This window comes from Epinephelus lanceolatus, chromosome 6, assembly GCF_041903045.1.
Source record: "Epinephelus lanceolatus isolate andai-2023 chromosome 6, ASM4190304v1, whole genome shotgun sequence".
Lineage (NCBI taxonomy): Eukaryota > Metazoa > Chordata > Actinopteri > Perciformes > Serranidae > Epinephelus > Epinephelus lanceolatus.
This window is the reverse complement of record NC_135739.1, coordinates 38,822,862-38,839,524: the sequence shown is the minus strand read 5'-3', so window position 1 is coordinate 38,839,524 and position 16,663 is coordinate 38,822,862. Positions and strand designations below refer to the sequence as shown.

The 16,663-nt window shown below is 39.8% G+C and overlaps 1 protein-coding gene across 1 annotated transcript; it reads right to left on the bottom strand.

Annotated features, from left to right (window-relative positions):
• Positions 1-2,521: 2,521 nt before the first annotated feature.
• On the bottom strand, positions 2,522-7,535 carry atpaf1 (ATP synthase mitochondrial F1 complex assembly factor 1). Its single transcript, XM_033621004.2, has 9 exons — positions 7,319-7,535; positions 5,893-6,001; positions 5,592-5,654; positions 5,277-5,339; positions 5,109-5,159; positions 4,732-4,779; positions 4,483-4,578; positions 3,313-3,420; positions 2,522-3,123 (listed from the first exon to the last, which is right to left on the bottom strand). Exons 1-9 carry the CDS (start codon positions 7,531-7,533, stop codon positions 2,941-2,943), a joined length of 936 nt encoding a protein of 311 aa, XP_033476895.2. The 5' UTR covers positions 7,534-7,535; the 3' UTR covers positions 2,522-2,940.
• Positions 7,536-16,663: the final 9,128 nt, after the last annotated feature.

Genomic DNA, 16,663 nt, shown 5'->3' with positions numbered 1-16,663 from the left:
ACATCAACAACAGCTGACAGATGAATAGCCCATACATGTCACCTTAGCCACAAAGAGCATTTCTAGTATTTTGCCTTACTTGCTCTAATGCACTTTCTGATAACTTATGTAAATGCATTCTTACTATCAAGTGGAGCTTGTCATGGTTTTGACATGAAGACTGTCCTCACTGTCTCATTCACACAGCTGCACTGCCACCAGACCTATGTGGACTTTTGATGGTATCTCCTCCTTTTACTCATTCTCCTGGAAATCAGTTCTAATTGTTAAGTACAGTGGTGAAAACAAATCTCCAGAGTATGTAGGTTGTTGGTAAAGGTCTTTGTAGGCCTTTGCTATGTCACTGAAATTTTTGAACTCTGGTGTCTTGTCATTAATGTAATCGGGTTGAATGTATACAGTGGTATGCAAAAGTTTGGGCACTCCAGGTCAAAATTTCATTAGGGTTAGGGTTACTGTGAAGCAGAAGATGAACTAATCTCCAAAAGACATAGAGTTAAAGAAAATGCTTTTCAACATTTTAAGCAAGATCAGTGTATTATTTTTGTTTTGTACAAAAAAGTGAAGAGAAAAAAAAAGAGGAGCAGAATGCAAAAGTTTGGGCATCCCAAGATATTTTAGCTCTTAGACAACTTTTACCAGGGTCTCAGACCATAATTAACTTATTAGGGCTCTGGTTTGCTGAAACCTTGTCCCAACAATCAGCAGCCATGGGCTCCTCTAAACAGCTGCTAAACAGCTTAGCACTCTGAAAACTAAAATGCCTGATGCCCACACAGCAGGAGGAGACTATAAGAAGATAGCAAAGTGTTTTCATGAAGCAGTTTCCTAAGTTCGTAATGTTATTAAGAAATGGCAGTTGGGGTGTTGGTGGCTTAGTGGGTAGAGCAGGCGCCCCATGTACAAGGCTGTTGCTGCAACGGCCCGGGTTCGAATCCAGCCTGTGGCCCTTTGCTGCATGTCACTCCCCCCTCTCTCTCCCCCCTTCACACTTGTCTATCCTGTCCATTAAAGGCAAAATGTCCCAAAATATATATGAAAAAAAAGAATAATAAAAGAAATAGCAGTTAACAGGAACTATGGAGGTCAAGTTGACGTCTGGAAGACCAAGAAAACTTTCTGAGAGAGCTGCTCATAGTATTGTTAGAAAGGCAAATCAAACAACCCTTTGACTGCAAAAGACCTGCAGAAAGATTTATCAGAGCGGTGGTGCACTGTTCTACTGTGAAGCGACACCTGTACAAATATGACCTTCATGGAAGAGTCATCAGAGGAAAACCTTTCCTGTTTCCTCACCAGAAATTCAGCGACAGAAGTTTGCAAAGGAACATCTAAAATAGCCTGATGCTTTTAAAAACAAGTCTTGTGGACTGATGAAGTTAAAATAGAATTTTTTGGAGGCAATGAGCAAAGATGTGTTTGGAGAAAAAAGGATGCAGAATTTCATAAAAAGAACACCTGTCCAACTGTGAAACACAGGGGTGGATCGATCATGCTTTGGGCTTGTGTTGCAGCCAGTGGCACAGGGAGCAATTCACAGGTAGTCACCATCTGTAAAACAGCTGAAGATGAAGAGAGGATGGCTTCTACAACAGGACAATGATCATAAACACACTTCAAAATCCACAATGGACTACCTCAAGAGGCTCAAGCTGAAGGTTTAGCCATGGCCCTCACAGTCCCCCGACCTAAACATCATTAAAACTCTGAGACTAGGCCTCAAAGAGCAGTGCATGCAAGACAGCCCAAGAATCTCACAGAGCTAGAAGCCCTTTAAGCCCAGTTTAAGTTAAGTTTATTTACTTTATTAATCCCCTGAGGGGAAATTCAGTGTTTTCACTCTTGCTTCAATTACACACAGGTCTGAAAGACACACACATGCACAAACAGGACCTATACATGCACAAGGTGGAGAGATGTCAGAGTGGGCTGCCCCTGGTGAGGGGCCCCGAGCGGTTGGGGGGTTCGGTGCCTTGCTCAAGGGCACCTTGGCAGTGCCCAGGAGGTGAACTGGCACCTCTCCAGCCACCAGTCCACGCTCCATATTTTGGTCCGACGGGGACTCAAACGGGTGACCCTCCGGTTCCCAACCTAAGTTCCTATGGACTGAGCTACTGCTGATAGAGGAGGACTCTCTATCATCCTTGCCACACTAACTGTAGTCTGCTGCAGAAATACTCACAGAACATAGTGTGATAACTACTGCATACCAGAGAGGTGCGCAGTAGCAGTGTGGTGTTCATTCAGCTCTTCCACTCATTTTGAAAATTACATGCATGTTTGATTGCAATTATTTGGAGGTAAAATTTGCCAAATACATAAATAAGACACATCCCTTATGCCTCCTGACAATAATGTGCTGTGTATCAACTCAGACTGTAGTACTTGATTCTGTCGTGTTGGCTTAAAGCTTTTGTGTAAATGACACACCAAAAGCTTTTATATTAAGCACAAGAAGAAAAGTCTGGCAGAATGCTAACAATTACCATCATTAGAATAAAATCGGTCTGAGCCAAAGATATTAGGGTTTTGAAGGTGATTTATTAAATGTCATACTGGCTTTCAGGGATAGATACTGGGCTCTTTCTGGTCCAGTCTAATATAGAGGGTGGGATACAGTGATCTGTTCATCATGGAAGTGATCAACAGCACATTGTCCTCCTGTGGTTACATGTATGCACATTGAAAAGATGTGTGGCAGATGTCCGATGATCCAGTCTCCGACAGTTCATGAGATGCTACTGATGCTCCTTTGAAATCTTTTACCAAACTCACAGCTGCTGTTGCTGCTAACTTTATACACAGTATGAAGAACAGGTGTATGTGCATAGTCAGTGCTGAGCAAAGAAGCACGCATCTCTCTGTCACTTTAAATAAACACCAACAGTTCCTGGGACTCCAGCTGCAGGTGAGCTTGACTTAAGTCCATTAATGGTCTCCCTACGATCCCCTGGGGGTGACCGCCGACCCCAGGCCGCTCTGTTCCAGCTCCGCTATCACTGACATGTGTTTGAAGTCCGCAGGGTGGTGGTTAAATGTTTCGACCAATCGATATGTCTCCTGCCTCTGTGTGCCGTAGAACAGCTGCACCTGATTGGCCAAACACTGAGCCTGGTGGACGGTCTGTGAAGAGGAGGGAGAGATGCGTTAATTTGTAGCCAGTATATGGGGTGTAAACTCAAGAGCAACTTGTGAGACCAAAATGTTTCAGCTTGTGGCCTTCAGCAGGGTCCTCAGTAAACACCAGTTAGGTCCAGTAATAAGTAATAAGGTCCAGTAATACAGGTGAGTCCACACAGGTGAGGTACTTACTATGAACTTGGGGTCCAGCTCGGCTGTCATGAGGACCACGCCCTTCTCCTCCTTAAGGTCTGGGTAGTGGTAGAGGATCAGCTGACTGGGAGCGTTCTCACCCAGCGTCTGGACACCAACAGGGAGAGAAAACTGCAATTAACACCTGCAGGTGACAAATGTCTTCGTACTGAGAAGAAGAAAAATCCAACTGTCCATTTGGAAACAATGAAGCAGTTCTCTGATAATGTAGATATATAATTTACAATATAATGGACAGTTCTGAAAATAAGATTTCAACCCTGGTTCATGGGGTGACACCTGTAGTTACAGGTGGTAATAAATGCAGTGTAATACTACAGGTCACACAGCTAGTTAAACAAACTAGCATTCGACCATGATCTGATTTAACGCTGCACACGGCATGAGTCCAGCGGGCAGCAGGGCACAGTGAAAGGTGTTGGTCACCTTGCTGTTGTGAAGGTGTGCAGTCTGTCTCCTGCAGCTCTTCGTCTATCAGCTCACTGTTGCTGCACCTAAATGTTCCATTGCTCCCTAAAAATATTTCGCACTGATCCGCTGTCTAAAAAAGACTGTTGTCTTGTTCTGTACGCACATTTTTGATGAACGACAGCGTTAAGTGTTAATCCTACTCACAAACATGCTGCATTACTTGTGACTGTTTCAAAATAAGTCAACTTGTGTTTTGCCGATCCATTGCTTTAAATGTGAAGCTGCAGCAGTATGAAATGTTGGGTTTGCTTTGGCAGTAACTTGATACAGCATTTTTTTCTGTGAAAGTCACCCTTGACACCCAGTTCATAAAATATATAAATATTACAATACTATGATCGTTGGGCCTTAGGCTCAGTCACCATTGTGTTATCTCATACAGCGACAGTTAGTGAACATTTATTTATATGAAAATATTCAAGATTATTACTTCAAGCATGTATCTTCATTTTCCCTCTGTAAAGGTAGTTTTGATTGCCGGTACCTTTCTTCATAACTTCTGAACGGTCAAGTTACAGCACAAATGACGGAGCATCTTTTATTGCACTCTTGAACTTGTTTCACCTCATTGTTGCTTGTATGCAGTGAAAATCATCACTTGATAGCAGTGCTGTTAGAAGCCCAAACAGCATCAAACTTTCTCAGCAGCATGTGAAGGGGCTGTGCAAAGTGGTTTACCTGGACGTTAATGAGGGAGGTGAAGTGGAGCTCGTGTCCGGACCACTGACCCACGAAAAACTCGTAACCCTCTTTCTGAGGCAAAGCGTACAGGAACTGAGGAGAAGGAAGGGAGGCTGATGTTAAACAGCTGTGTTGGCTCATGAAATAACCGTTGGTTATAGTTCTAATAGACTGATAATCCTTATACTCCAGTTAAGCCTGCAGCTTTGCATCAACATGCTTCAGTGTGAGCAGCAGTGAGCTTACCATTGGGTTCGACTTTGATCTTGTCAAAATCACTTCATAAATCTGTGCCTGCAATATAAGGGAGGATGGGTTATTAGACCATTACTGTTTATCCAAAATGTTCTATTTACAGTGCACAAACAATGCACAATCTTTTGTGCACACCTAATTATGTCAAATAGTAAAAATGGCAATAAGGGCAGTGAAACAACTTGACTCCAACTAAAAACAAAATGGGTATGATTAATTTGAACTAATGAAACCAGGAGAACACCTCATGGTTCACAGAAAAATTATTAGATTTGGGGTGCCATTAGATCTGGCTAAATCCTACACACTGGACCTTTACATGTTGGGAGACTGTGTGCTGTAGCGGCTGTATCTGGTGTTTAACTCACCGGGATGACGGCGCTGATTGTGTCCTTGGTGGAATAATATTTCATCCAAAGCTGAGAGAAGAACACAACAGGTCGAAACAAAGAACAAATTGATTCCACCACAGTAAGCAGTGTGACTGTCAGTGGTTAAACTGGAGTGAGGCTGACCACACCTCCCCACAGACTCACCTCTGCAATCTCTTCACCTGTCTTGTCCTTGATCAAGTCCAGGTTGAGGATGGAGTCCAGCGTCTGAGGAAAAAACACATTACTCAGTCTGTTACCAGAGACCACTTCATCATTGTTATCAGCATCATCATCATCATCATCATAAAACATTACATTTGACTTTATCTGACACTGTTAAAGCTAACAGAATGAAAAGTAGAAAGGTTTGCAGCCAGGATTGTTCTAAAATATACACCAACACATCAGACATGACTCCACAGAACAGAATGAATTTAAAGTGCAGTAAAAGCATTACTACACATCCAGCCATCTCACCTTGTTCTTTGTGAAACCTCCAGATGCTCCACTGCCGGCAGCCATCTTGTCCCTTTTCTCCAACTGCAAAGATTCCCAAAGCAAAAATAAAACCAGTGAAACCAGAAAAAAGAGAAAAAAGAGGAAAATATTTTGTCCAACACCTGAGGACATTTCAGTGCACACTGTGGCCAGCTTAAGGTATAACTGGTAACAATGGCTCAGTGATGTCACACTCTTCAAATTTCTGACTTTAATTTGTTTGGTATTCAGGATATATTCCTGGTGTTCTGCTCTGTACATAGCCCAGCTGATACTCTACCTCCTGCTCCATGAGCTGGACGAACTCTGCCTGCTTTGAGTGTCCGAGCACTTCCTTCTTGGCCTCATGCCGTTTCTCCACCCGGGTTTTGTACTCCTGTGGCTTGGTGCTGAAAAAAGGTTGGACAGCAAATCAGTGAAACACCAGTGACTTTCCAAAGGCTAAATCCACATTCATTCTGTTATGAGGTGAAATGCAGCAAGAACATACAGTTTACGAAAACCAGCCTTGTACATTTCTACTTCACTTAATGACTTCCAGCTTTTTCCAAAATGCATTGTAACTAACGCAGAGACGAGGCCTCAGCTTGATAAGGCACCAAATCAGTAGTCTGTCATGTTTTTTACCTCATTAAACACAAGTTGTGTTTGCTAATTATTTTGAAACCATTAGTTTCTAGAACTATTTCCAGCTATCAAGCACAATCATTTTTCTATTCAGTTCATTTTTATAATTCAGTGTTTTCCCTCTCTTTTTAGTGAGAAAGTAAAGTGCTTCCTCACAGGCAGGGAGAACATGTTGCTTTCCTTGACTGTGTCTGTGGGAACCTTGAGCTTCATCTAACAACAGAGAGGGTCTAACTTAGTTTACGTGGTTATGGAAATACCCACTGCAGCCTTTGCTTAAGGCATATAAAAATCAAAATGCTGGTGCTGCACACAATATGTGGACCTAAATAAGCTTTTCAGCAGCTCACTTCCAAATCTCAGTGTCCTTTAACACACAATCAGGACGGTTCTCAAGAGTTTCTGCTTTTAAATGTCCTGACAACCAGTAAATTGTTGAAGTAATTTATCAAACAAAAATCAAAACATTTTCTCTTTCTGTTACGAACTTTGGTTGGTCAGACAAAATATTGTAATATGCATTTTCCACTATGTTTTAACATTTTATTAGCAAACAATGATTAATCAAGAAAATAATGCAAAGGTTTCGTCATAATGAAAAGCCCTGTTTGCAAAGTAAGCCATCACCTGTGTATGTTAAACCCATTGATTAGGAGTGGTTGTCAAGCGGAGGGTCAAATGAAATTATTTAGGCTACATAACAGAAGGGAGGGATTAGCTTTAAAAAATGAGCCTCAAGTTAAAACCCTCCGTCCTGCCATCAGGCGTGTGAATCAGGAGAGTCTAGTACTAAAGTCAGAATGCTACTGCCGTTGGACTTCTGGTGAAACATGAGAAAATAACCGGTGAGTCAGCGTTAGATATTAAAATTTCATACATGCATAGATTGCTTGGTGGTTTAAATGTATCCCGAATACATGATAATTTGATCAGAATTTCGATGAACTCCTTTGTTTTAGTCTAAATAGCACTGTCACTTGTCAAAAATCTAACTACTGTCAAAATAACACTTTTCTAAAGGATATTCTGATATAGCGGGTGTAACGTTGTGAGGCTAGTAGCTCCGTTAGCCGACTGACCTGCGCAGCTTCTGGATCTTGTCCTGGTACTTGCTGTAGTACGGGTTCTCCTCCAGCTCCGGTTCCTTCCGCACTGAGAAGGCTCGGAACTGCGCCGGGACCAGCCCGGGGATCAGCGGCCTGATCCCGGTGGCTCTCACCGCTAACATCCCCCGGTACAAACATGACATTTGTACCACGGCCGCCGCCATCTTTTCATCGCTCCCGTCCAACATCTATAGAGCTCCGGCGGGGAGCGTCTTTCAAACATTGGTTCCTACAGAAAAATATACATTGTGTAAAAGTTTACACAACATAAAACTACACTATATAAATATATATATATATATATATATATATATATATATATATATATATATATATATATGTATACATTAAATGTAAGTTTAATTTTTTTTGTCATGATAACAAAAAAAGAAAAGTTTATTCGAATATATTAGATATTTATAAAGTCTTTACTTTTTTTGTTTTGTTTTGTAACGTTAGATAAACCCAACTCTGCTAACAACAACAACATTATTATTATTAATAATAATGATAATGATATTAATAATAATAATAAGAATAAGAATAATAAGAACAATAACAATAGCAATAATAATAATAATAATAATAATAATAGAGAAACAATAAAAGATGGGGGCGGCACAGTGGTGTGGTGGTTAGCACTCTCGCCTCACAGCAAGAGGGTTGACGGTTCGATCCCGGCCGTGGGAGCCCTTCTGTGTGGAGTTTGCATGTTCTCCCCGTGTCAGCGTGGGTTCTCTCCGGGCACTCCGGCTTCCTCCCACAGTCCAAAGACATGCAGATTGGGGACTAGGTTAATTGATAACTCTAAATTGTCCGTAGGTGTGAATGTGAGCGTGAATGGTTGTCTGTCTCTATGTGTCAGCCCTGCTATAGTCTGGTGACCTGTCCAGGGTGTACCCTGCCTCTCGCCCGATGTCAGCTGGGATAGGCTCCAGCCCCCCCGCGACCCTCAAGAGGATGAAGCGGTTAGAAGATGAATGAATGAATGAATAAAAGATGGTTAAAAAAACAAAAAAATAAATTCATTAATTACCATAAAATTTCAAATAATAATCTGGGCTATTATTGATTATTTATATCAACAGGCCTATATTTGGGACGGGCGTCTAGATGGGACAGGCCTTTAATTTCTTTCACACATAACTGTTAATAAGTAAAGATCAGGAAATACAATCAAACTGTTTATTTAAGTAGGAATATAACTTGTTTAAAAATTAAGCCTTAGATAATATATGAATTATGAATCATTCATTTTAACTAACTCCGAAAGAAAGTGCATCAGAGATGGTGAGTTATGGCTCTCAAAGATTACAGCACCCTGCCTACTGACACAACACCGCTTTATCTTATTACATCAAATCTCCAAATTTGGATTCATTTTTATGAAAAACCCTTTTTAATTCATTTGATCTGAGGACTCTTAAGGACTGAAGGGATATGAATAATTTACCGGGTAACAGAGGAATGGACACATAATGTGAGGTAGTCTACAACCCAATTGTGTACACCCAAAGAGCCTCTATATAAGAAATGAACTGCTTGACAACCAGACCAGGCGTCTAATTGAGACAGGCATTTAATTGAAGTTTTATGGTAATAATAAATAAGTGAATGAATAATAATAATATTTTTTGATAATAACAATAAAATAATAATGGGAATAATAATAATAATGATAAACAGTTTATAACTTAGACTTTATTACTTAGGCCATAAGGTGTACCATAATGTTATCACGTTATCATTCTCTGATTGCAAGGAAGCAAGGTTGTCTTGCTGTGATCACAAGTGACTTTCTTCATCACATCTCACTCCAAAACTGTGGTCATTAATCAGCTGCTTCACAGTAACAGCCTCCACTCTTCATCCAAGTCTTTTCACCAGATGCTGAACTCTCTGCTTGAATTTGCTCCCATTCAGACACAAGAGCATTTGAGATATAACACTGATGTTAGCTGATCAGGTTCAGCTCACAGATGGTGTTCCAATTCATCCCAAAGGTGTTACATGACAGAAGCACAATTGTTGCGGGAAACATCACTGCAGCAATAAGATTTCCCTCAGTTAACACTATGTAGCCCAAACCATGAAACACACATGCCCACATAATGTGTCTTTCTCTGCCACCTCTTGTGACGGTGAGTGATTTTTAAACATATTTTTCAATGTATTAATGAAATAAAAGTGAATAATGAGCAACTTCAAATCTAAATGTTGTCCTGACATGTTGAGACCACTGGAGGTCACCCTATCTCTTCACTGAGAACTGCCTGAATATCTTTACATGCATAAAAGCTGGTCCTCAGCGGTGTCCTAACACTGTGAATCACTGCGGCTATGCACCTCCACAAACACACCTCAGATTGACAAATAAATAAATGAGCAGATAAGTAGAGTAAACAATGTGCTCCAAGTCTCTAGAGTCACTTACTGATGCACTCATCTTTCCCTCAGTGTGTGTGTGTGTGTGTGTGTACACTAACAGACATCACGCTGGCTGTAAATTTAATGACATGTGTGTTTCCCTGATGACAATCTGAGTGCTTCTGTTTTTACTTTCCGAGGCCAATTATTTTCCAATAACAAATCAATAAACAAAGCAGCTGGGAGCATCTGGGTCCCAGCAGATGACGATGTTGGTTGGTTGGTGTGTATTTGTTTATGTGTGTATACATGGCAGCTGTTCTGTTCTTCACTGCAGATAATATCCCTGAATGTGTTCCACAGAAATACACACCATTCTCCACATGATTTTTGTGTGTAGTCTTCTGGCATTGATGTCCCAACAATGCCTTTGTTTTGTTATTGTGGAACAGCAGAATTGATTAATGCGATGACTGGATCAGGACAAACATATCTAAATGTGGGTTGTAGGATATACCTACAGTAACAATGTTTTCCTCTGTTGTGTATATTATTTTTATATTTCATTTATTTTAGGTGAATTAGACTATACAGAGTTGTTTCTTGGGTGTCTCCATCACTAGGAACTCACTGTATTTTTGAAATACAGATTCACATAAAGACATATTTTTTTAATATTTTGACTAAGTACATTGTAGGTATATTCACCAACATAACTGAAAAGTTTCACTTTTTTGCTCATCCCAGACTTCAGACCTCAAAATAAATTTACATTTACAGCAGCCTTTTTTCCCCGGTGCTTTGGAAACCCTAAACAGCTGTTGGTCTTTGCAGCACAGAACGACATGGAGGTGCTGTTTTTCAGTGGTTATTATTGTGTGTAACGTGTGTGTGTGTGTGTGTGTGTGTGTGTGTGTGTGTGTAAATGTGTCTAATGGTGAGGTGCACATAATAGCAGGAGACAGTTGCCTTTTCTTTTTAATCATCACACGCAGTGAATGTTGCAGTACTTGATGGAACAGCAGTGTTTCTGCTCCTAATACATGTTGACCTGCTGGTGGAAACTGAGGACACAAACTATTTACCGTGATGTTTTTGTACCAATAGGTCAGTGCAGTTAGTGTACCAGATTAATGATCAGACAGTCATTTTTGTCTCAAGATAGCTGCTTTTACACAGACACAGACACAGACACACAAAAAGACCATCAGGCACTGGCATTGTTTGTTTCCACAAACCACTAATTCATTTCATTTGTACATTTCATATCATATTAATGTTTCCAAAGTGAAGTATTATTTGAGTTGACCTTGTTATTGGAAGGTGGAGGGGGTGGTGGATGGCATGTCACCTATAGACGCCTGCCAAGCTGCAGACCAGTTTGTGATCAACAAAACTGGTTGATTTTTTTATGGAGTCATCACTGCTTTTCCAGCAGCTTTTTAGGCACCAAACATGGGTGTTTGGTAGGGAATCGTCATTGTGTTTCCTGCATGTTTTTAGACCCCAGATTTGGACATTTTTAGTGGCTCCTCGCCTTTTCGCCAGCAGGAATAGTGCCAATTTTTCTTTTTTTTAATTTTTTTTATACCAAGACATCTCTGCATTTTTTATGCTGGGATAGTGGCACCAAACCCAGGTGTTTTATGCCAAAACATGATCTTTTCTTAACCATAACTAAGTGTTTTTGTCCCTAAACCCAACCACATGTTAAACACAGCCTTGCTGAAATGTAAAGTTTCAATGTACAGTACAGACCAAAAGTTTGGACACACCTTCTCATTCAATGCGTTTTCTTTATTTTCATGACTATTTACATTGTAGATTCTCACTGAAGGCATCAAAACTATGAATGAACACATGTGGAGTTATGTACTTAACAAAAAAAGGTGAAATAACTGAAAACATGTTTTATATTCTAGTTTCTTCAAAATAGCCACCCTTTGCTCTGATTACTGCTTTGCACACTCTTGGCATTCTCTCCATGAGCTTCAAGAGGTAGTCACCTGAAATGGTTTTCCAACAGTCTTGAAGGAGTTCCCAGAGGTGTTTAGCACTTGTTGGCCCCTTTGCCTTCACTCTGCGTTCCAGCTCACCCCAAACCATCTTGATTGGGTTCAGGTCCGGTGACTGTGGAGGCCAGGTCATCTGCCGCAGCACTCCATCACTCTCCTTCTTGGTCAAATAGCCCTTACACAGCCTGGAGGTGTGTTTGGGGTCATTGTCCTGTTGAAAAATAAATGATCGTCCAACTAAACGCAAACCGGATGGGATGGCATGTCGCTGCAGGATGCTGTGGTAGCCATGCTGGTTCAGTGTGCCTTCAATTTTGAATAAATCCCCAACAGTGTCACCAGCAAAACACCCCCACACCATCACACCTCCTCCTCCATGCTTCACAGTGGGAACCAGGCATGTGGAATCCATCCGTTCACCTTTTCTGCGTCTCACAAAGACACGGCGGTTGGAACCAAAGATCTCAAATTTGGACTCATCAGACCAAAGCACAGATTTCCACTGGTCTAATGTCCATTCCTTGTGTTTCTTGGCCCAAACAAATCTCTTCTGCTTGTTGCCTCTCCTTAACAGTGGTTTCCTAGCAGCTATTTGACCATGAAGGCCTGATTGGCGCAGTCTCCTCTTAACAGTTGTTCTAGAGATGGGTCTGCTGCTAGAACTCTGTGTGGCATTCATCTGGTCTCTGATCTGAGCTGCTGTTAACTTGCCATTTCTGAGGCTGGTGACTTGGATGAACTTATCCTCAGAAGCAGAGGTGACTCTTGGTCTTCCTTTCCTGGGTCGGTCCTCATGTGTGCCAGTTTCGTTGTAGCGCTTGATGGTTTTTGCGACTCCACTTGGGGACACATTTAAAGTTTTTGCAATTTTCCGGACTGACTGACCTTCATTTCTTAAAGTAATGATGGCCACTCGTTTTTCTTTAGTTAGCTGATTGGTTCTTGCCATAATATGAATTTTAACAGTTGTCCAATAGGGCTGTCGGCTGTGTATTAACCTGACTTCTGCACAACACAACTGATGGTCCCAACCCCATTGATAAAGCAAGAAATTCCACTAATTAACCCTGATAAGGCACACCTGTGAAGTGGAAACCATTTCAGGTGACTACCTCTTGAAGCTCATGGAGAGAATGCCAAGAGTGTGCAAAGCAGGAATCAGAGCAAAGGGTGGCTATTTTGAAGAAACTAGAATATAAAACATGTTTTCAGTTATTTCACCTTTTTTTGTTAAGTACATAACTCCACATGTATTCATTCATAGTTTTGATGCCTTCAGTGAGAATCTACAATGTAAATAGTCATGAAAATAAAGAAAACGCATTGAATGAGAAGGTGTGTCCAAACTTTTGGCCTGTACTGTATGTACTACATAACTACGTGCAAATGTAACATAATTATGGCTTGCAGAAACATATGAGGCCAACATCTTTTCTGAAGACTGGGTTGGTTAGACAACTAGTTAGTCATTTTTTCAAGAAAACCAGGCAAAAAAGTAACATGTAGGTCTCATGACTCATGATTTAACAATTCTGGCTGAAGTCTGGTCTGAATGAGATGCTCTCACTGTCTTCAAGACATCAGCTGCACCTGTCCAGGTGTGGATTCAGTGCACAAAAAACACAAAGGGAGTAATAAATGCAAAGTCCTCAGTTACAGTTTGAGTTAGACTCTACTGTAAACAAATGTCACCAGTTAAATTTGTCAAACACAGGGTGGGAGCCTAAGAGTCAGTTTTATGTTGGTAGGACTTTCTCTGTGGTTACTGTCTATGTGACCCACGGCTGTTTAACAAGATTCCCAAACAAATCACAAGCTTGAAATATGAGCAAAAATGTTAACTTCCTTTATTTAAGTAGAATTAAAATGTAATAAAAATAAATAAAAATGGTAAAAGAACTTTTTTTGTGAGATTGGATCTGTAAAATATTTGACTTTGTAACAAATGTATAAAACAAATTTATATCCACATATAATAGTTGAAATAACTCGCTACAGCAATGCAAACACTGACAAAATCAAGACAAAAATTAATAACTGTCACGTGGGAATTTTACCAAAATAAATTCATGTTATTTTACATCATGTGCTCTGCAGATTTGCCTGTGAAACTCACATCTCCAGACGCTGACCGCTTTCTTTAATCTACTCTCTGCTTCTGCTTTTTCTTTCTCTCCTCTCACTGACCTGCTGCCCTCCTCCACCTCCCCCTCCTCCTCCTCCCCTCTCTCTCTGCATTCTCTCGCTCTCTTTGTTATGGGGGTCCTGCAAGGAGGATGTATATTTTATGTGCGGCTCTGGAGGCTTTTACCATTAATTATAGAGAAACACTAAGCTCTCCATTTGCCGGACAGATGTTATTTTTTACTTAAGGAGAGAAAGGGGACTGTTCCATAATTCAGAGGTAATCCCGCTCACCAGAGAACAAATAAATAAATGAATAAATAAATAAAGCAAAAGCAAAAACCACAAACATTTGGTACTCTGCTCCTTCGTGCTCAGACATGTAAAGCAACAGCCGACACACACGCACAGATTTCCTCTGTGTTCAGCCTTTAAGTGCCTGCTGCCATGTAATAAATATGGAACAGCTGCTTTATCATTTCATTTTTTATTCAATCTGCTTCTCCCAAAGTATTTCACAAAATCACACACACACACACACACACACACACACACACACACAGAGCTTCAGAACAATAGATGTGTAAAAATTAAAGTTTTTAAAGCTGAAATATTTGGTACAAATATGTTTTTTTAAGATGTTAACCAAACACATATTTAACCTTTTAAAAACTGAATCCATCATCACAAACTCATGTTTTACCACTTGGCAGAGCTGAAATGACACATCAAATGATAGAAAATTAAATAACAATTGACAATGATTGATCAATTGTTATAAAAGTCAACCAGATCAATCAAAAATAACAAGCATACTCTGGTTCCAGCTTCTACAATGCAAAGTTCTGCTTTACTTTGTTTTACATCACAGGAAACTGGGCTTTCAAAACCTGCAAAGGATATATTACAGGGTTGCAGCAAAGATAAGGACACTGAGGTCATGACCTCTGTAATATTTCTGGTATTTGGGGAATTTAATGACAGGAAGAAGAGTTTACGCATACTGAGTGTCTTTTAGGGATGAGTTGTACATATTTTAGACTAAATATCATAACATTGTAAGAATTTTTAGGCTATAAACGGAATACATTAATTAAAAGGGATTGTGGTGTATTCTATAATTACATAGGCTACCTGAAGAGAAGGCTTTAGAGGTTTACAAAAATATAACTGATTATTTAAATGACAAAGTAACATGTGATAATGATGTTTCTTTAAAAAAAACCTCTAAAACCTGTACAGAGTTTAGTTGGTAACAAGTCAAAAATGTACAGTATAAGGTGTGTGTGTGTGTGTAGTGCCAGATACAGTTGGACTCATGACCTCAGTATTTCTAAAACAGCCCTGACATTTTCACTATTATTGACATTTTACACAAATATGAAATGAATAACCAATTATTAGAAACATGTAATAAGAAATGTTATTTATATAGCACCTTTCAAAAAACAATCACAAAGTGCTTTACAATAAAACTCAACACATTTAAAACACGAGGAGAATGGTTTCATTCTCCTCGTGTTTTAAATGTGTTGAGTTTTACTAGATTAATTGTACTGAAGTAAAATATCATTAAATGTCACCAAAGTAAAAGAAACACAAGTAGGCAAAACTAAAATTAAGATAATAAATGAGAATTAGAAACAATAAGATTGCAATAAAATAGACAGCTCAAATAAAATCAGGCTATGCTTTCCAATGAAAGCATATTTTTAGGAGAAACCTGAACATGACTCAGACAGCCTTATGAGGGCCATTGCTACCATTCCTACTGCCAAGAGGTTCTCCTCTTATGCAGCAAAAAGCACCAGAGGGCAACTGTGTATAGTTTGTACCCAGCAAAGAAAATTTTTCCGTTGAAAAGATGTTTAAAAAAATGTCTGTGGTCACTGGTGAAAGATGTTCAGAACTGGTTCAAAAGTGAACGTTTTTTTCACTGACTATTTGAACACCTTACATGAACGTTCACATCTAGACCATATTTGACCGCAATTTGCAACAATGAGATTTTTCATCCTTGACAGTGTGCAAATAATACCCTATTGTCATTTTTGGGGCCTAACTAGAAAATCGCATCAAAATTTCTAAGTTTAAAGTCAACATTACAAATCCCAGTTAAATATGGTCTAAATGTGAACATTCAGTTGTCTTCAAATAGTCGGTGAAAAATCTTTCACTTTTGAACCTATTCTGAATGTCTTTTCACCATCACCATTTTTTAAACGTCTTGTGGGCTGATCCTCAAAATGCTCACTGTAATGTAAGACTGTAAAAGTGGCTCTGACTTAAGGGTGACAACAGCAGCATACAAGATAGTACTAACACATTTACAGCTTCAACTTAAAGGACAAAGACCATGTGACACATGCTACAATAAATTTGTATTTATTAAGTGACAATTTCAATATAACATGAAAAATAGTACTCTTGAAATAAAATTACAATTAAATAAAAAATGTATAATTGTTGGAAAGGTCCCTCTGGTTTGTGTCTCTGGCTGGAGGAAGAAGTTTGATATGGTGAAAACCTGTAAATAAAACAAGTACTAAAAGGGTGAATGTCCATCAAGGGTTTGTCCACACCACAGCATGCTACGAGCTAGCACGGCAACACCAAGCTAGCTTAGCACAACAGCAGCCTAGGACACATCGCGAGCAGCATAAAATAAAACTAACAGCGCTAATTTCTGGTTTGCTTTATTGAAATACAGTAGCACAGGTACTTACAAAGTACCGTCAGCTCCGTCTGTACATTTGAACTAGTCGAAGCTGTTGCGGCAAAGTACCTGGCTCATACGCATTACAACAATAAG